The 20,100-nt window shown below is 55.9% G+C and overlaps 1 protein-coding gene across 3 annotated transcripts; it reads left to right on the top strand.

Moving 5' to 3' along the window:
- The first annotated feature begins 5,134 nt into the window (after window positions 1–5,134).
- Window positions 5,135–19,570, top strand: CSF1 (colony stimulating factor 1). 3 transcript variants are annotated; one of them, XM_025189332.3, is made up of 9 exons: window positions 5,135–5,447; window positions 8,001–8,129; window positions 10,449–10,511; window positions 11,167–11,346; window positions 12,104–12,281; window positions 14,660–14,793; window positions 15,204–15,259; window positions 15,550–15,605; window positions 16,566–19,570. In XM_025189332.3, the coding sequence occupies exons 1-8, from the start codon at window positions 5,238–5,240 to the stop codon at window positions 15,602–15,604; spliced, it is 1,005 nt and encodes a 334-aa protein (XP_025045117.2). In that variant the 5' UTR covers window positions 5,135–5,237; the 3' UTR covers window position 15,605; window positions 16,566–19,570. The 3 variants fall into 3 exon arrangements, with proteins under 3 accessions (XP_025045117.2, XP_075772126.2, XP_006132474.3); XM_075916011.2 differs by lacking the exon at window positions 16,566–19,570 and adding an exon at window positions 16,371–16,559 and having other exon boundaries at window positions 13,736–14,793; XM_006132412.5 differs by having other exon boundaries at window positions 5,137–5,447; window positions 13,736–14,793.
- Window positions 19,571–20,100: the final 530 nt, after the last annotated feature.

Below are 20,100 nucleotides of genomic sequence, written 5' to 3'. Positions count from 1 at the left end.
CATGCCTAGTGTCTGGGATCATGGACACAAATTCCCCCCCAGTGTTGTACACAGTTCTGTCTTCTAGTCCTAGCCCTGGAACTAAGCACCAGACTGGAAAAAGACCTGCCTGGATTGATACGTGGGTGAAGACACATATATACAGAGACATGTACATTGTACACATAGAAGCACACACATGTAGATTGTCACACAGTCACACTCACACTTTTGCATGCCTTCTCCATGCGTGCACATATCATATGGACAAACAAGCAGGCTCCCAAATGTATGGCACACAGAGGCAAACAAACACAGATGAACATTCCCATTCAGACAGCTGGTACACACAAAAACATGATCACACACAGACTTTCCTTATGCACCCTGATGTTAATAGACAGATGTCAGCACATAAGCATCTACATAAATCACACTGCCAGACCAAAAGGCACGTAGATACGCAAACGCATCCGCATGCACACCTGCATCCCTACATGCTTGTGGTCAGATATACAAACACATCAACAAATACTAACACATTTGTACAAGTTTGCCAGAAGCTGGGAGCGGGTGACAGGAGGGATCACTTGGTGATTCCCTGTTCTATTCACTCCCTCTGGTGCATCTGGCAGTGGCCACTGTTGACAGACAAGACACTGGTCTGGATGGACCTTTGGTCTAACCTAGTCTGGCTGTTCTTATGAACTATCATATCAGTATGCCAGAGGATATTATAAACAGACACGTTAATTTACCCAAGTTAAAGTTACTCCTCAGATCTTTATAAAGTCTGCTGTCATGTTCAAGATCCAGTTTCAGAGCTCTCTCCTGACTCTGGCCTCAGCTTTCGCAGAGCATATGGTTTATGGGAAATCTGGGACAGTACTGTTAGTTTCAACCACTTATAGACTCATAGACTCATAAGGCTGTGTCTAGACTGGCAAGTTTTTCCGCAAAATCATCTGCTTTTGTGGAAAAACTTGCCAGCTGTCTACACTGGCCGCTTGAATTTCTGCAAGAACACTGACAATCTCATGTAAGATCGTCCGTGTTCTTGCGGAAATACTGTGCTGCTCCTGTTCGGGCAAAATCCCTCTTGTGCAAATCATTTGCGCAAGAGGGCCAGTGTAAACAGCACAGGACTGTTTTGGGCAAAAAAGTCCCGATGGCTAAAATGGCGATCGGGGCTTCTTTGCGCAAAAGCGCATCTAGATTGACACGGATGCTTTTCCGCAAAAAGTGCTTTTGTGGAAAAGCGTCTGTGCCAATCTAGATGCTCTTTTCCGAAAATGCTTTTAACGGAAAACTTTTCCGTTAAAAGCATTTCTGGAAAATCATGCCAGTGTAGACGTAGCCTATATAGACTTCAAGGTCAGAAGGGACCAGTATGATCATCTAGTCTGACCCCCTACACAGTGAAGGCCACAGAATCTCACCCACCCACCCACCCACTCCTGGAATAATCTTCTCACCTATATCTCAGATATTGAAGCCTTCAAATACTTTGAAGACCCCAAGATACAGAGACTCCTCCAGCTGTGATCTGTGCCCCATGCTACAGAGGAAGGTGAAAAACCTCCAGGACCTCTGCCAATCTACACTTCAGAAAGTTAACTAATAAAGTCAGTTTCATTTTTATGGCCCATTTCACTTCTGATATTTGTGACTGTGCTACAAGTCAGTGACAAGATTTGCTTCCTTACAAACAGCTGTTTCCAACAAGCTTTTAAAAAACCAATGAAGGGAGGTGGTTTCTATTTTTCTTAAAACCACCTATGTGTTAAACCAGATTGGCTCTGGCAAGTGACAATGTTCCTCTGCTGCTCAGCTGGTCCTTTGCTTGAGAACAATAGCCATAGGTTTATGTGCTCTTTATGCATTTTGTCATAGATACATGCTCACAGTTCCACACATTTCCTACACACATGCCAATCGGGACACATGCACTCCCAGCCCCACACTGCAGACATGATCATTTCCATGCCCACTGTGTGTGCGCACGCTGTGACATAGTGGAGGTGCTGTCTGCTCTGTAACCCGGGGTTCCCCCATGCTGTGATGTGTGGAGGATGTCCTGGCTTTCTGGGAAAGGCTCGCTGAGGACATGGGCCCGGCCAGAGAGACCATGGGCAGAGTCCAAGAGAAGTGGAAGGGCTGGTCCGACCACAAAGAGTGGGCCCGCGCCGGCCCCCTCAAAGCTGTGCAGCAGCCAAATGGGGGGGAGCCGGCTCCCGCAGGGCACTGCCGTGGCCGGCCCAAGCCAAGGGAAGGTCCAATATCACTGCTGCGGCTTTACCTGGCAGGAGGCCCGAACTTCCCCAGGTCATAAGCAGAGTAATACTCAGTTCGCTCTCGGAGGGGGGAGAGATGTGACATAGTGGGGGGCTGTCTGCTCTGTAACCAGAGGTTCCTCCACACTGTGATGTGTGATTCCCACTGACTCACCCAAATGAGGATTGGTCCAGACACCTAGTCCCAGCCTGAGCAGATAACAAGGCTCTTCCCAGGGGGAGAGACAAAGGAGGGGAGGCGGAGACGGCCACCTGGCTGGGGGGCAGAGCCTGGGAGCTAGTCAGTCTTGTCTGGAAAAACATGGAGAGAAGGGACTAAGCTGAGTACTGGGAGTTGAGAGGGGCAGTGGACCCCTACCCCAGGGGGTCTGAGGCTGCCTGGCCCTGACTCTTGTAACCACATCACATCTATGTTGTGCAGTATCCTGGAGAAGCAATAAACGCTCACTATTCTACTGGCTGGCAGTCTCATCTTGCTGCTACGAGGGTGCAGGATCGGGGGGATCCCCAACATGCCGTCACAGACACACACACACACACGTACTCATATGCACACATCTCACACAGACACATTCCGATTCACACTCGTGCCAGTGCATTATTTTTTGACTGAAATGAACACATGCTCACTGAGGCCTTTTCTATACTTTCAGGCTTCTACTTAGCAAGTCTAATAAGGACCCACTAGATTGAATGTTGGGGGTGCCCCTGTTGATCCCAGTACTCCTCGGAGTCATGGGGAATAAGGGATGTTGATGGGAGAGTTTCTCCCATCAACCTGCAACAGGGCTGCCCCAGAAATGTAAGGTATTTCAACTCCAGCTACACAATTCTCATTGTTGGAGTTGTGCATCTCAAGTCGAACTTCTGGCATAGTGTAGATCTGTCCTGAGGATACATCTACATGGCAAAAAAACCCGAACTCCAGCAAGGAGTCTCAGAGCCTGAGTCAACTATCACAGGCTATGGGGCTACTGATAACAGTGCAGATTTTCCTGCTCAGGGTGATCCCTGCCCACTCTCTGAAACATGGCAAGGTGTAGGTCAGGGTTACTCAACACGCCGCCAGCAGGTGGGATCCTTTGAACATGGCTTCTGCTGGGAAGTCAATATAATGGCCTTTTGTTGAGCTGTGTTTCGTCGTTCAATTCCTGCACTGTCATTACTCATTAAAAGTGCTGTCATATGGGTGGAAATAGTGTAAATGTTGCATTTTATGAATATCAGCAGAATGACTTAAATGGGGCCTGCGTGTTGTGTGCTCTTTGTATTCATGCCCATCTGTGTGAAAGAAGCTATTTGCATATATTTGCATACATATTTGCATGTACATGCAACCACACTTAAGTTGTGACCTTCGGCAAGTGCTGAGAGTATCATCCTGGCTCCCGGGGTTTCCAAAGTTGAGTAGCCCTGGCATAGGTGGTCTCAGAACCTGCTGTTTTTTAGCCCTGTAGTCTGAGTCTGCATTAAGTTACCTGAGTGCTGTGGTTCTCGGCTGCACATTTTTATTGTTTGCAGTGTGTCAAAGCACCCTAGGAAGAGGGCTACACTTCAAACTTTTGCTGGGGTGATGTTTTAATATTTGATACAGACCATCAGTGTAGTGTAGACACAGCTGAAACAGTGTAAATGTGCTTCCTGCAGTCCAACAGAACCTCAGAGTTATGAACACCAGAGTTGCAAACAGACCAGTTCACGATACATCTCATTTGGCAGCGGAAGTAAGCAATCAGGCAACAGCAGAGACTGGAAAAACAAACCAAAACAAACCCGCAAAAGAAAACAAATACAGCACAGTGCTGTGTTAAACACAAACTCTTTTAAAAAATAAAGGAAAAGCAGCATTTGTTTCTGCACATTAAAGATCGAAAGCTGCAGTGAGTCAACACTCACTTGTAAACTTTTGAAAGCAAACCCATATGGTTCACAGTTCCAAGCAGCCATCATTCCCGAGGAGTCTGTAACTGGGGCTCTACTGAAGAGCTTATTTCATGCGGGGAAGCAGTGTAAACCTTCCTGGGAAAGCACTTGCTTGCTGGTACAAGCTACATGTGAACTGAAAGGCTTCACCTGTCTGGCTGTAAGGGCAAACCTTTCTCAGCGCAGAGCAGGCTTAACACAAGCACCCACCTGGCATACATAGGTCCCACCACTACCCCACTGTTCTGCTGGGCCTGCCTAGGAGCTGCCTGGCAGGAGAGCAGCAGCTTCTGATGACAGTCTCCCAACACAGCAGGGGAAGGGGGCATGGAGGAACATTGGGGCCAGCAGTGTCTGTGCCTCTCCACACCACCCCCTTCCTCTGAGAAATCGGGGCACTGCAGCAGCGAGCAGTTTCTGATCTGCCTGGTCACAGCATCACTAGGCAGCCACCCCTTGCGCCTGGCGCTGCTGGGACACTTTCTAGCACAGGGGTGGGCAAGACGCGGCCCGGGGTCAGATCTGGACCGCGGCCCGTCCCACTGGTGCCAAAGGCAAGGAGCAGCCCCAGGGCTCAGTGCGGCTGTCTGCTCCATCTGCCTCTCTGTGTCGGGGGAGGGGGGAGCTTTGTGCCTTGTGAACCCCCCTCCTTTGCCTCTCAGAGCCCAGGCCCTCTCCTGCACCCAGTTCCCTGCCCGAGCTCTCTTCTGCACCCACCATCCGTCCCAGACTCCCCACCCTCTCCCTAGAAAAGTGCTCCCCTCAAAACGTATTGCCCGCCCCTGCTGTAGCAGCCTGGCCCAGGCACTTCAGACGCAGCAGGGGAAGGAGTCCTGCCCGCTGCTGGCGGAGGCTGGGACCGGCAGGACACTGCTGCTAGCCCATGCGGGACAGCCCCAGGCTGGGCGCGGGGTGCGGGGGCCGGGGATGCCCGAGAAAGGTGAAGGCAGCACCAGATGCTCCTTTCGCCTTCCCCCTCTCCTCCAGCGGAAACAAAGGGCCGGCGCTGGCGGGTGGCCAAGGTGATTTCCCATAAACCACATGCTCCGAGGCAGTATAAGGGCGAGCCCAGGAGAGCAGGCAGGACAGAGCCACCTCCTCCTCCGTGCGCGGAGCCGCAGCGAAACTTCCTCCCGGCAGCCCGCGATGACTGCACAGCTCCGCGCCGCCGCCGCCGCCGCCCCCCGGCCCCGCTCCCAGGAGGTGCCAGCTCCGCGGACGGCTGTCCTCATGCGCCGGCTCGGCCCCAAGGTAGGGGCGCGCAAGGACCGCGCAGGGCGCGCGCTGAGAACTCCAGGCTGCAGCAGGACAGATGGCCCGAGGCGGGGGACGCGTCTGGCTTTTCTGCGCTCTCTAGTTGCCTGCGCTGCTGCTTCCCCCCACCGCGCCGCACCCTTCGCTGCTGCGCGCCTGTCCCGCGGCGCCTCCTGCCCTTTGCCGAGCGCCCTAGCGCAGCTGGGATGCGCGAAGAGCGTGGGGCGCCTGGCTCCGGTCTGCCAGGGATGGGGACCCCTAACTCCCTTGGGAGTCCGCTCCCGGCGTGTGTCGGGGCTGAGCCCGTTGGGTGCTTCCCGGGCTGGAAGGCTTGGCCCCAGCGTGGTTGTTTAGGGCTGGAGTGAGAGCGAAGGAGCAAAGTGAGCAGCTCTCTGCCTGCGCCGGACACTCCTTCTTTCTGCCCCTTGCTTGCTCCCCTCGGCTGGGCTCTGCCTTTGGATGGAGGCAACTGGCTGCGTGTCAGGTCTGGCCGGCAGGCGCTTTCTTGCCAAAAGTGTTGACAGCACAGGGACTGCAAGAGAGGTGGAGACCGACGTTCCTCTCGGCCTTGTTTTGCACCGCGTAGCCAGGGACTGAGCCAAGAGAGCGGCTCCAGGCGGGGGCATGGCAAGGAGCTTTGGGTTGGTTTGGAGAGAGCCCGGCGAGCCGTGGTTGGCCCCTTCCCGTCGGAAGTTTGCAGGGGATCCCCTCGCCTGTTGGAGCAGAGCGCAGAGCAGGGAACCAAGTCCAGCTAATCAGCTGTCCCAGGACACTGCTTCATCAAAGGATCCAGATAGACCAATATGCTAAGATCTAGGAGGGTAGATCGGTAGCTAATGAGGCTAGTTTGTCAGTCCCCCTATCTATCCATCTAGCTATTGATCTATCCCTATAGATAACATCTATCTGTTCTCCTAGGTCTTAATATTCTGGTCAAGCTAACTGACTAGATCAGTGTATTAAGGTCTAGGAGGGTGGGTAAGTAGTTAGCTGGATAAATATAGATAAGATCTAGTAAGAGAGTTAGCAAGATAGATAGATAGATTGATCAGTACACTAGCTAGCTAACTTTCTTCCTAGATCTTCAGATATTGATCTAGTTTGATTGATTAATTGGGATACCAGGATCCAGGAGGATAGTTATCTTAGTATACTGATCTGTCTACCTAGGTCTTAGTTCAGATGATGGGTCTGTGTACTAAGATTCATCTATCTATTCTAATCTAATCTAATCTATCTCCATAAACCAGCTATTTATTATACTTGTATTATTTTATTATTTATTGGTACCTTGTAATTAGCCATTTAATCTATTTTCCACTCATCTAATTTCCCCATCCATTTCTACCCCATTTCAAAGGAGCCACCCTGGGGCTGCCCTGAGTTTCCCATGTAATCGTGGGTTAACTCCCCCCCCCCCCCCCCGGACTCCAGCTAGAGGGTAGCAGGGTATGAAGCAGGCAGGTTTATATTCCTTCCCAGCCACTTGACTATTTTTTTAGCATTTACCTTTGTGATTCTGAGTGTTCTCATTTTCCACATAAATGTTCAATCCCTTTTGGAATCCTACTAGGATTCTGGCCTCATGGAGAGCCTGTGGAACTCATTGCCACAAGGTAACTGCATTATGTGAAAAGGAATTTGTGGAGTTAAAGCCGAGCCCCAGCTTATACAGAGGGATATGGCTCCATGATGGGGCTTTGTGAAAGGAGGTGCAAAAGGAAGCTGAAGGCTGGGGTGCAGCTGCACGGAGGGCCAGGGAGGGGTCTTGGAAAGGGAGGACACATTTGCAGCTGGCTCTGTGCTGGATGAATTCAAGGGTGTCAGGGACTGAAGAGTCTTCCCCAGAGACAAGGCGGGGAAGGGGACCATAGGGCAGGGTGAGAGTCAAAGGGGCAGTGGGAAGGGAGTGATGGAGGAGACAAGAGGAGGGAGCAGAAGAGAAGTTGGAGTGGGAAGGGAGAGACCCCAGACTGCAAGGAGCAATGGAGGGAGCAGGAAGGCAATGAAGGGAGAAGTGTTGGAGTGGTGAAGACAGGACAAAACTGTGCCTGGTGCACTCTCGGTTGGCAGCAGCCCAAAGCAGCTTGTGCACACTTGTGTCCATCAGCAGCTTGTGTGGCCCTCAGAGAGCCAGGCTGGGGAATTCCCAGCAGGGTCTGCTCAGCTGACCACTTACCTTTCTAATAATAGCAGGCCAGGCAGTGGGAGAGGGAAAGGGCAGCAGGGGAGGGGGAGATGTGTTCCCAGACTGCAGTGGGAATGCCTGGGTGCACACTGGAAAGGATTTGTGCCCTGAGCTCCTGTTTCAGCAACCCAGTGCAGCTTGTATCTGTCCTGGGGAGTGCCACTCTGTGCTTGCCTGCCACCTCTCCTAGCTATCTCTGCCTTGCTATGGGGCAGGGACTGGCCCAAAGGTCCACACCAAAGGCTGTTGGCAGAGGAAGGCAGGGGATCACTCCTGGAGCCCGCCCTGGAGGCTGCTAGCCATTGGGGCAGCGGGGAGCCCAGGGACATGGCTTCTCGGCTGACAGCTTCTCCCTTCCTCAGGCATGCCCAGTCTCCTGCACCCTGCTGACTTTCCTCCTCCTCGCCACCTGCAGCATCCATGAAACTGAGCAGAAAGGCTACTGTGAGAATATCATCACCCAAAAGCACCTGGATAAGCTGCAGGAGTTGGTAAGTGTCACACCCAGCCTGCTGCTGGGATGGGATGTGGAACATCAGGGTGTGAGGCTGGGGCCTGCTGCTAGCCAGGTGCCCATGCTAGGTGAGTGCATGGACCGTCCAGGGGAGACCAGTGTTCACAATGGACAAGCCCCATGCCTGGCTGAGCTGGGTGGCCAAGCCAGAGGAGAGTGACTCTGCTGGGCCAGCCTGGCCCGGTGTGAAGCCCCGGCCCCAGCTGAGATGGGTCTTTGTGCTCCATGTGCATGGGGCCAATGCTAGGCAATGCTGACGCAGAGCACCCTCATGGAGCAAACGTTCTGGGGGAGAGGCTTACAGAAAGCAAGGGGAAGGCTGCTAGTCTGGAAGTTGGAGAGGGTAGGAATGCCCAGACTCTGGGACATGCATTGCAGGTTCTGGGCCTTGTGCAGATGCATTTCAGGCTGGGCTGATCACAGGCTGGTCCTTTACATCTGGGATCCTTCTGTAGCCCCAGCCCAAGCTCCTCTCTGCTGCATCAGCAACTTGCATGTAAGGCACTTTCTTGGAGTGAACCCTGGCTCGCTCTGCACTGACCCTCGTGAGTGCTTAGGAGGCTGGAGCACTAAATCTGCAGCTGCCGAAGGGTTAACCTGGGGATCTGGCCATCCTCAGGCAGGATTAGCTGTGAGGGAACTGGCTCAGGCACCCCCCTAGGTTTCCAGCATTGGGGGGGAATTGTTCAGCTGCTGAACATACTGGTAGGTGCTGCGAGGGCAGCTGCTGAAGGCATGAAGGAGATGGGTGTATGGTGCCATGTATGGTTAGACAGGCTTGTTCTCCCTACATCACAAATGATTTATGATTGAACCCAGCTGATTTGGGGTCAGAGTCCAAAGGAAATTCCTGCGCTTGGGGCAGCGGATATTAATTAGCCAGGGCCCTGTTCAGTTCTCACTTGCACTGTCCTCATTGATGAACTTTTGGGGTTCCCCCTCGGTTACACCAGGGGGAGTGAGAGGAGATTCGGGCCCTGAGGAGTTACTCAGATTTATGTGGGGGTGAGTGACAGTGTAAACACCCCACTAGTGGTCCCGTTATGACACGCCCACTCGCAGCCCGTAGGTCCCGGGCCAGGCTGTGAAGCCAGATGTGGGCCCCAGGCGAGGCTTCTGCACTAACCCTGCTGCTGCCGCGCTGGCGGCACACATGCTGTGGCCCGGCTTGCGCAGGGTGCAAAGTCCAACGCTCCCCGGGCTCCATGACTGCCAGAGTCCTTGCTCCTTCGGGCACAAAGGTCAGAGCCTGGAGTGTGAAACCAGCTCAGAGATTGCAGGAATGGGCACAGGATTTCCCGGTCTGCTGCAGCCATCGCAGGTGCACGCCCCTACCCAGCCCCCCTGCCTGCTCTACACTGTCGCTAGCAACCGCTTCCCTGCAAACCCGGCAGATAATGAAGCAATTGTTCCCAATAAGACTGGAAGGCAGGTTACCAGACACTGCCCTACGCCGCAGAGGCGAGCGTTTCGTGCTGAAATCGAAGCCCTCGGCCACTCGGGGCCTTTCCAGACACTGTCGCTGCCAAGTGGAATGCTGAGTCAGCGCAGAAAGAGACGGGGCAGCGGGGTCCATTCGGCGGCCTTGTGCTTTCCTCTGACAAGGCAGAGCTGGCTCCGGAGGGAGAAAGATGACTCTCTTGTTTGTTTGGGCGAGAATTGGGAATGCGCGGAGCCCAGCATCCTCACTAGGGCTACGCCTGTCCCCAGCACTGCCTCTCCCTTCATTCTATGTGTCTCCTCTGGATCTCCAGTGAACTGCGAGGAATTCCAACAGCTCTTGGACACACTAGGCCTCCCACCAACAGGGAGCCAAAGAACGTTACAGCCCCCCGTAGCCACTCCTTAAAAGCAGCTGTGCATGGGGTGAGGAGCAGCAACCGAGGGGCACAGAGGAGAAACATTTTGGCCAGGACATTAAGGCAAATCCGTCTGTGCAGAGAGGCATTCTGGGATCGCGAGCATGTGCACAGAGCGGGGGTGGAGGGCTGGTTTTAAGATCTGGGTGGGAAAACGAGAGAGTGGATGGAAGAACTGATTTAGTAGGTGATAGAGGCTGGGATGAATCTCACGTCTCAGGGCAATGAGCCTGTGATGCTGGCGACTCCTAGTGCACAGTGCAGAGACTTCCTGTGGGCCGGCCAGGCCCCTGGCTGCACCCCCTGCTCTGCCGATTCTCCGCTCTGCGGGCCCTGGAGGCTGGTGCGATTATCAGGTGCCTGCTTGGGGGGGCGCAGCAGCCTGGCTGGGTCCCTGGAGAAGGGCTGCAGGGTGACTTTATGCTTCTGTTTTGCAGATCGACTCCCAGATGCTGATGCCCTGCCGCATCTCCTTTGAGTTCATTGATGAGAAGCAACTGGTGAGTGGCCCTGGTCAGACCAGCTGCTCACCTGAGCCAAGAAATCCCTCGGCCTGGGCATCAGGGCTGGGGACAAGTGGAGCTAAAATCAGAGGCGAGTCTCTGCAGCCTGGAGAGAAAGGAAACGCCTGTAGCTTGTGCCCTCAGAGAGCTGGACTTGACTCTCATCCGGCCACAGACTACCTATGTGATTTTTGGAAACTCCTTTAATCGCTCCCTGCCTCCGTTTCCCCTCTGCAAAGTGGGGGTGGCAATTTTTCCTCTTTAGGTCTCTTAGTATTGACATGGTTAGTATGTAACATGATAGGGCCCGTCCCCTTTGGCCCAGTGGGTTGCATTGTAATTCACAGAAGAGCCATTTCCTGGGTATTTATACCTTTTAGCCTGGAAGCGCTAGGGCTTTCGGCCCTCTGAGAGACACGCCCGCTGAGACCCCTGACACAGCATCCCTCTGAATTTGGGCCACTCTAACTTAAACCCAAAGGGCCAGATTTTCAAGAGTCTCCGACTGTTCCATCATCTTTGAATGTGGCAGGGACTGGGGGGAAGTGGGGCGGAGCTGTTACTCTGGGTACCCGCACCCCATGTTGTGCGATGCAGGGGGCAGGGCAACATTTGTGTGGCAGACAATAATCTGTCCCTTTTGGCCTCCCAGGAGGACTCCATCTGCTTTATCAAAGCGGCCTTCCCTGGGCTGGCGGATATCCTGGAAAAAATGCAGTTCAAGGAGAACTCTGACAACTTCAACAAGACAAGGGACGTGCGGGCCATGTACAAGAAGATCGATGAGAATGAAGAGCCGTGCATCAGCGAACAGAGCGAACATGAGCACGAGGTACGGCCAGACAGAGCTGTCTGCTGCCAGGTCTCCATGGCATGGAGTGGTTTGGTTCAGGGTGGGTGTCCATACTGGAAAGAGACTAATCTCTGGAGCATGGAGGGTGACCACGTGGACTCCAGAGGCTGGCCTGCCTGGGCAAGGGGACTGCTGGATGGGAATGATCATTAACTACACACTGCACTAATTAAGGCTGGAGCTGGGGTCAGCGGGTCCCAGCCTGGCAGATGAAAGAGCACAGCAGGAAGTGCAGGGCTGGGAATATTTCCAGCTCCCTGGCTGTCAGCTGAGAAAATAGGGTGGGAGGGAAGCATCCAGTGGCCCTGAGCCACACTGGGGAGCGGGTCCTGAACTGTACCCAGGGCCACCCTCTAAGCTCTGTCTTTTCCCTCATGCCTTTCTACCTGTGTTTGCACCTACCTGGAATCCCAGCCTGGGTGTAAATGGGCCTGATCCAGCTCTCGCTGCTGGAAGTGACAGATCCCCACCCATTTCAAGGAGAGTAGGATCCCACTCAATGGGCCCGAGCCTGGTCTCTCTGGGGGATGTGGGAAGACTCCTGTTGATTTCAGTGAGGGGGGGAATCAGATCCCGTGCTTCCGATCTTGCCCCCAGCCTGTTTTTCCACAGGGTGATTTCACCGACTTGGGGAGAGCTGCGCGGGGAGGTTTGGCAGTTGAAGCCGAGGGGCAGTGGGATGTGGTTTCTGCTTTCCGGGCTGTCTGCTGGTCACTGAGCCCTGCTCTCTGCATAGGTATCCCAGGCCTGCTTCAAGGAGTTCTCCGTGCCCCCTGAGGAGATGCTTCAGCTGGTGAAGGATTTCTTTGGCAAGGTGATGGTCCACCTGAAGAAGGGTGAGGATTTTGCACGCGACTGCAGCACCACCTACCAGAAGTGCTCCAACTCCCCGCAAAAGGAACCGCCTTCTCCAGGTGAGAAACCAGGCCCTGGCTTAGCATGGCAAAGATTTATGCAGCTTCAGCACGGGAGCATATTTGTGTGCAGGCGAGCATCCATCCCGGGAATGTGTGTGCATGTGTGTTTGCAGGCTCGTGTGTGTGCACTGGATTGCCCTCCCGGGCATGTCTGTATGTCTAGAGATGCTTACATGTGTGTATTTTTGTTTCTCTGTGCATGCTTATATTTGTGAGTGTGTGCATACTGGACAGGTGTGTGCATGTGTATTCGTTTGTGTGACTAATAGGGAGAAAGCTCCAAAGCTTCGGGTCGGAGAAAGGCCCCCAAATTGGGAAGTGGCTGCCCTGCTCTTCGCTCTGAGAAGAGAGCTGGATGTGCCCTGGGAACTGACTCTCTCGGGCTGTGGTTTGACCCTAGTACTGCAAAGACGGCAACCTCATTTGTGGTATTTCTGCCTTTAGCTGAAACCAGGAAGTTAAGAGGCAGGAGCACAAATTAAGAACTTGAAAAATGTTCCAAGCAAACTTCTAGCCTGACTCAGGCTGGGCTGCAGGTGTGGGGACTAGTCGTTCACTTGCAGCCACTTGTCTGGGCGTTAGGATGGACTTGGGGCTCAGGCACATCTCTGGGACGCAGGACTCCTGGATGCTTGCTGCCACCAACTCACTGGCCAAGTCAAGGGCCTACCCTGTGCCTCAGTTTCCCCCTCTGTACAGTGGAGGAAGTTATTCCAGCCTCCCTGGCAGGCTGTGAGGCCACTGACTCCAATCCGGCGGCACTTTGCAAAGGCAGAGTGGAAGACGCAGTGCTGTTGTCATCGCTGGGGGCAGTCCATGTCTGGTCCATGTTCCATGTGATGTGTTTGCATGTGCGCCACGAAGAAACTCTCCTCCGTCCTGCCTGCAAGTAGGACCTGTCGTGTGCCTCGTGCCTGAGGCGAAGGGACAGGCTGCAACTAACCCTTCCCTCCCTCTGAGCCTGCTGCTTGTGCGGTGGCTGCTGGTGATGGCATGAGCCCCAGACACTCCACAGCCTGTGCACGAGGGCCGGCTGCAGTGTGGAGGCTGCCGGTTCACGCCCTTGCTTGGACTCACTAACAGTCATGGCCCCGATCTCCACACACCCGCTTTGCACCACCACCTCTCCCTCTGCCCCGGGCCACCGTCTGCGTGCCTTCTGGTGCCTGTCTCACTAATCACTTCCTCTGCCCAGCTCACATGCTGCCATCTGTGCGCGCCTCGCAGGGCTGCGTCTCCTGGCCTGTCTGGGCAGCTCCCCTCCTCTGGCTCTGCCTGCCTCACGCTGGGCTCTCCCGCTACCCCCATGTCACTATGGCTTGTTGGAGTGACTGGCACCCAAGCGAAGGCTGGGTCTGGGGGTAGGAAAAGGACAGAGTCGAGCCTAAAGGCTGCTCCCTGCTCTCCCTGGAGTCTGGTTGCTCTATGCCCTTTCTCTCTGCTTCTTTCAGGTGTGGTGACTGACCATGACTGCAACTGTCCATCCCCCAGCCCCCCAGGCGCTCCCCACCCCACCTTGGTCACCAAGCCCTCCCCTTCCACTCTGGGCAGCACCCACCTGCCACTCAGCCAGCCCGGCACCACACCAGCCCCAGCCAAGTTACTCAGCAGCACCAGGCCCAGGGGACACAGGAGCACACACCGAGGCCTGCTGGCTATGGAGATGCAGGGAGCCTGGGCTGGCATCTCTGCCATTGTGTCCTCGCCACCAGCAGAACTGGGGCCTGGCAGTGGGGCCGAACCGCTCCTGGGCCTACCTGATCCTCCCAGCACCGAGTACGTCTCCAGCTCCCCTGCCAGCCTCCCGGCCTCTGGGGCAGAGATGGACACAGGGACTGAGGTGGAGAGACCCCAGACCCGGCCGACTGGGCTCAGGCAGTTCCTGCACGCGCCTGGTTCTCCAGTCCCATCACTCAATGCCAAGCCGACCCAGCCTTGGACAGGACAAGAGGCCTCCCAAGCCACCTGGACATCCTTCACAGAGGAGCTGATGGATGTCAGCAGCGCCAATGCCATCTCTAGCCCAGCCCTGATGTCTGCCGCCCTGGATGCCCTGGGAGCAGGCCCCGGGGACCCATTGGGGACTCCTCTGGCCAGGAAGCTGTGGCTGATCCCCTCTCCGGGCTCCAAGGAGCCCTTCTCCATCATGCAGCACCGGTTCTCCAGGATGGCTCCTACTGTGGGGAGCCCTCCTGCCCCAGAGAGACACCCCAGGGTGAGCCCTCGGCTCCCAGCCGGGCAGGGCAGAGCCCCGGACCTGCAGCACCCCACGGAGCCCCGAGGAAAGAGAACAGGGGGGCAGGCCAGCTTCCGAGAGCCTGAGGACAGACTGGCAGGGCCTGTCCCCGGTTTTAACATCCTCCCTCCGAACGCAGACCAGCGCAGGAGGGAGGCCCTGCCCCGCGAGAGCCGGTGGGTGGTCATGACCTACGTGCTGGTGGCGTCCCTGGCGACCGTGGTGATCCTGCTGGCCGTCGGAGGCCTCCTCTTCTACAGGCACAGAGTCAGGGTAAGCGCCCACCCTGGGGCGGGCAGGGGTGTCTTGCCACCTCCCAGCCCCTGCCTGGCCAGCAAGTGGTGGTGGAAATGGGGACCCCAAACACCAAAGCTTTGCAGGAGGCCTGGGCTTTGTTTCCAGCTCTGCAGGGTGGCCTTGGGCAAGTCACTCCCCCCCCCACAAAACCTCCCCATGCCTCAGGTTCCCCAGCTGTGACACACCTGGCAGGGAACACTCCTCGGGGGCAGCCAGGGCGGGGCAGTTCCATTCCCCTGCCCCTCAGGGGGACTCTGCCCTTCGGCTCGGCAGGGGGAAGGGAAGGGAAAGGCCCCAGGAGCTTCCCCCTCATGGAGGGAGTTCCTTGGCAGCACAGCCCCCTAGCTCGGCTCCTGCCCAGTCCCAGACTGTCCTTCTCCCCCCAGGTCCTGGAGAGACGGCTGCAGTGCAGAGGGAATGCAGGAGAGGAGCAGGAGGGAAGGTAAGAGGCTGAGACTGCAACCCGGGGCTTCTCCTCCTCTGGGCCTGTGTACAACTGGCACGCAGGGCCCAGTCCCACCTTGGAGAGGCCCAAGAACCCGCGGCAGCCCTGGGCCAGGAGGGGCTGCTTGGCAGAGGGGCACCCTCACCAGGCATTGTTGGGGAAGGGCTGGACTCGATGGCCCCCAAGGTCTCCTCCCGCCCTGGGATTCTAGGGTCTTCCTGGGCATCCCCAGCTGAGACCTCTTCCTTACCACTGGCTTGACCCCCTGATGTTGTGTCACTTTGCAGGCCGCTGAATGGAGTGGAGGAGCATCTGGAGCTGCAGGGGCAGGGTGCCCTATGAGGTAAGGTGCCCCCCTTTGTCCGGACGGCAGCCCCCCTATAATCAAGGCCCCTCTGCTGCAGCCCGGCACAGCGGGAGGTTCAGAATGGCTTATCCAGAAGCCAGGGTTAAAATCCAGCCAGGCCCTGAGCCAGGTGCCAGCTGCTTGCTTGGCAGCGTTAGCGCTTGGGAGCTGATCCCAGTCTGCTCGCTGAGCCCGTAGCGAAAGGGAATGTGGCTGCCTCAGCATAGGGCCATGAGCCTGGCAGTGGTCGATCAGGGATCAATCTTGCTGTCAAGTGCAGCTCTGAAGCTGGGCTCTCCCTGCTCTGCAAACGCAGTCCCTGGGGGCATCCGAGCCTGCGCCGTGGCCCTGCTCTGGTCCCTTCTGTTAGCCCTGCAGGGCCAGCCCAGCTGCAGGAGGGTCTAGCTCTGTCCCTTGCTGTGCCTGGGCAGCAGTGGTTATGACTGGCCATCAGCGCAAGAGGCAGCTAACTTGCCTGCAGGCCCTTTGTGGCGGGGGACATGCTAGCAGGGCAGGGCGGAGTGGGACTCGGCTCTCTGGGCAGGGGAATCACCTTGTTACATGTGCAGGGGGCATGTTTGTTTTGGCGTTGCTGAGTCCAAGCAGAGCCATGCAGCTTGCAGAACCAGCTGTGCGTGACTCTCCCCCCAAGACAATCCAGCAGCCCGGACCCCGAGGGCCAATCCCCGTGCTCCTTGATCTGCAGGCTGGTTTTTCCAGGCCAGCTCTGTGCCTTACTGCTCTGCTTTCACTTTGAGCCAGGTAAACAACCTCCCCTGCCACAAGGCTCCACTCCTGCAGCTCCAGGAAGCTGGATGCCTCGGGCATAAACAGGACTGTCAGTGAACCACCCGCTCCCTCCTGGGTAAACATTTCAGCCAGGCTGGGCAGGCTGCTTTCCCGGCTGCCATCTCTTGCCCGACTCCCTGCCTGTGCTGACTTCGCTCTCCTCTCCAGCGGAGCCTGTCCTGTCCCAGGAAGAGTAGCGGTGGGAGCCTGGATTCCGGGCCCTCCCTCTTGCGTGGGATCTCGGCCCCGGATGGAGAACTCTCGGCGTCTCGTGCTGCTTGCCGCTTGCTCTCACTGCGCCTCTCTGCAAGCTCCGGGAGACTGGCCGGAAATGGAAGCTGTTGGTTCTTTGCACGGGAGCCCTGGTTCTGGGCTGCCTCACGCCCCAGCCAGCCTGCAGGACCTCAGCCTCTCAGCGCAGCCTGCAGGACCAACCAGCAGACCTGGCACCAGAGGGACTGATGACGAGAGAGAAACCGCGTGGAAAGTGTCAGGCGGACTCGGCAGCAGGGGCTTGCTGCTGCTGCCCGAGGGGCTGGCTGTGCCTGCCGTGGAGGGCTCGGCGAGAGGGGCATGCCTGGGCAGGAATGAGAGGACTTTGCTGAGCCTGCCAGGCTGGCGTTGCTCTCTGCTGGTGGCTCCGGGATGCAGGAGTGATGGGGACTGCAGTCTGGGGCCTCTTTCTTCCTGCTTCACCCACCAGCTCCATCTGGCCACAAGGGAGAGAGGAGCAGCTGCTGGTCCAGAGGGCTGCCCCGGTGGCTCTCCCGCCGCTCACTCTGTCCACCCCAGCACAGAGGCGTTTGGAACGATGAGCAGCAGCGGCTCCAGGCCAGATCAACCTTTCCAGGAACCCTTTAATTACATGCACAGGCTAGTGCCAGCTCCCTCCAGGTCTGGAAGCTGCTGTGCTTGGCCCTGGAGCCATGAGGATCACAGCCAGCACTTGCTCTCTCCCCTCTCCCCCCTCCCCCATGTGCTGCCCTAGAGGCCGAAGGGGGCAGTGCAGCACATTGGGCTTCAGGATCAGTCTCTGACTTTTGGGGTCCCCCCCCGCAAGGTACGTCCCTATCTCCTATCTCATCCGCCTCTCCCTCCCCCTGAATCCCAGGGGATCCTGCTCCCTCCCGTACCCCGGGCATGCTGGGGAGTGGGTAATAGAATCAGGGTCACGGGTCACAGCCCCGGAAGGGAAATGAACCTCTACACTGTGAATTGTAACTTTCCTGCTGAGCAAAAGGGGCTGGCTGTTGTTTGAGGAAGTCCCCACCAGTCCTCGCCCTATACTCTCAGCCATCGTCCATCCCACCTGCACCTTCTGCCTACCCAGCCACCCTCCCCATCCCCTGTACAAACCAGCCCAGTCCAGGCTCTGCTTGAAGTGACCCTGAGCTGGCCTCAGGCGTGGAGAGCTGCCTTTCTGCGTTAATGTATTGGAGAAATCGCCTGTAAAGTATTTTATTGAGGGGCGCGGCCAAGAGCGGCTGTGACTGCTGCAGGCAGTGGGCCGTGTCCGGCGGGTGGCGTTCTAATGCGAGCTGGCCTTGCATGGTGGACGGGATGGTTGTGACTGTGATTAAGCAGACTGGGTATGTCTCGTTCTCTCCAGGACTTTTTATGCCATCACATGGGTGCAAGAGACGGTTCCGCCTGCTGGCCTTTGCCCTGTGTGTATATCTCAGCAGGGGTATGCGGGAGGGAACCAGTGACAGTCCTTTGGCGCCCCTCGATGTGGCTCTGCTCAGGAAGAGGGAGGTGTGCTGATTTCATGCTGGCACTTGTCTGTCTTCTCCTGGCGCAGCTGTTAAAATGCCGGGAAGCTTTGCCAGCTTCCTATGCGATCCCCCTGGCACCGCAGGGTTCAGGCACTTGGAGAGCACATAGTGTGTCAGCGTCAGGACCCCTGTGGATCCCACATCTCCCAACGGCTCAGTCTGTTCCAATGGGCCTCTGAGGCCACTACAGACCACTACAGGGGTTTCCGGGTATCCTGGAAAAACTCCACTGTGTCCAGGGAATGCGTCTGCTCTTCCGCTTTTATTTGCGGAAGAAGGGCTCTTCCAAAAGAGGAGGTGTTACCGAAATGTGGCCCAGTATAGACAGGCCAAATGTCAGAAAAGCCTCTTCCGAAAAATCTCTTGGAAAAAGGTTCGCAAATTGTGCAGATCAGTGTCGTCTAGACCTGGCCTGAGATACTTCTGCCTTCATCTGCAATGGTGTCCCGTCCCACTCAGAAATTAACCCCATGTGACCACTCATTGCCTCCAGCCCCTCTCTGACCGCTGCTCTCTCCTCCAGGGCCCTCTGCCACCTGGGAGAAGGCCTTACTCTTCCAGCTGAGCTGTGCCCGCCCCTCATTCCATGAACCTCCCAACTTCACCGCTGTCTTTAGCCTGCTACTGGCCTGCTCTGCGGCATGATCTCGGAGGTGGCGCGCGGCAGGAGTAATTCATCAGCGTTCCCGTCACCCTCACACTGACACTGGTGTGAGTGTGGGGCTGGAAGCTCAGCGGGCGTCAATCCGTAGAGCTATGGAACACTGCTGAGTTACACCGCCTGGGCCCCATCTGCGCAGACAGGGACGGCTCTGCTTTCAGCTATACATTTTATTTTTTTAAATGATGGGAAAATACCTATTTAAATCAGATGGTTTTAAATTATTAGCAGTATTAATATTTTTCTATTTATTAACTCCAATGGCACATTCCACTTCCAAATTGCAGTACGGTGTGCGATTAGGGTCAGATATACACACAGCTCAGGGGCCTATGGCACAGCCTGTCTGCTCTGGGTCTCACGCACACCTGTGCAAATCAGTGTGCAGTGAGACAGGTGTAAGTAGGGTCAGAGTCACGCCTATACAGGCCTCTTCCTGTCAGCAGCCCAGATCTTTGTGTGGTGTCAGCTGATGTGTCTCTGTGGCAGTCGGTGGCACCACCTCGATTTCCGCTGACGAAGGGCCATCAATCCAGGCTCTGACTCTGTCTTACTACAGCTGTGCACTCACCTTGGCATGTTGTGCCACATCTAGCAGCCGCTGGGAGAGTCGCTCCCGATAAAGGGAGCCATTGTCTTGGTCCAAACCATGTTGTGGTTGTTTTTTATACTTTGAAATTGTGAATTATTTTATACAAAGTCATTTAATAAATATTGTCTATTTAAACAAATAGAAAGCAGCGTGTGTATTTAATAGTAGCCCCGGGTCCGTGACGCTGGTCGTGTGCTCGCTGGTGCTTGCACAGTGCCTCCGCTGCCTCCAGCCTGTGTGAGTTCCTTGGGCTCAGGGGCAAAGTCGTTAGCTCAGCTCAGTCCCACACTTAGATCTGCAGCGGTTGCTAGCCGTTGGGGGCTCGGGGAGGGGGGAATGGTGGAGTCACCATCCTCTAAGAAGGGGGGAGGCATTGGATTCCCATCACTGGCAGATGACTAGACTTACGAAAGACCTTCCTCCTGCTCTCTGGCTTCTCTGTGCAGCACCTACGCAGGGGGAGGGGAAGTGTCTTACAGCATCTCCCTAATTATCTAGAAAATGGCCAAGACGAAAGAGCATTCCTGAGTCAGGGTTTGAGCCAATCTCTCTGGTGGGGTGGGGGGAAGCAATGTTGGGCAGATGACCCCAGACCTGCTACGTCAGGGTTCTGACACCTTCCCCAGCTGCGACTCGCACTACCCACCCAGCGACTGGGCTGGCTGGATCTTGGGG

The sequence above is a fragment of the Pelodiscus sinensis genome, chromosome 27 (assembly GCF_052426305.1).
Source record: "Pelodiscus sinensis isolate ZL-2025 chromosome 27, ASM5242630v1, whole genome shotgun sequence".
Classification (NCBI taxonomy): Eukaryota; Metazoa; Chordata; order Testudines; family Trionychidae; genus Pelodiscus; species Pelodiscus sinensis.
The sequence above is the reverse complement of the archived record's forward strand: the minus strand, read 5'-3'. Positions and strand labels throughout refer to the sequence as shown.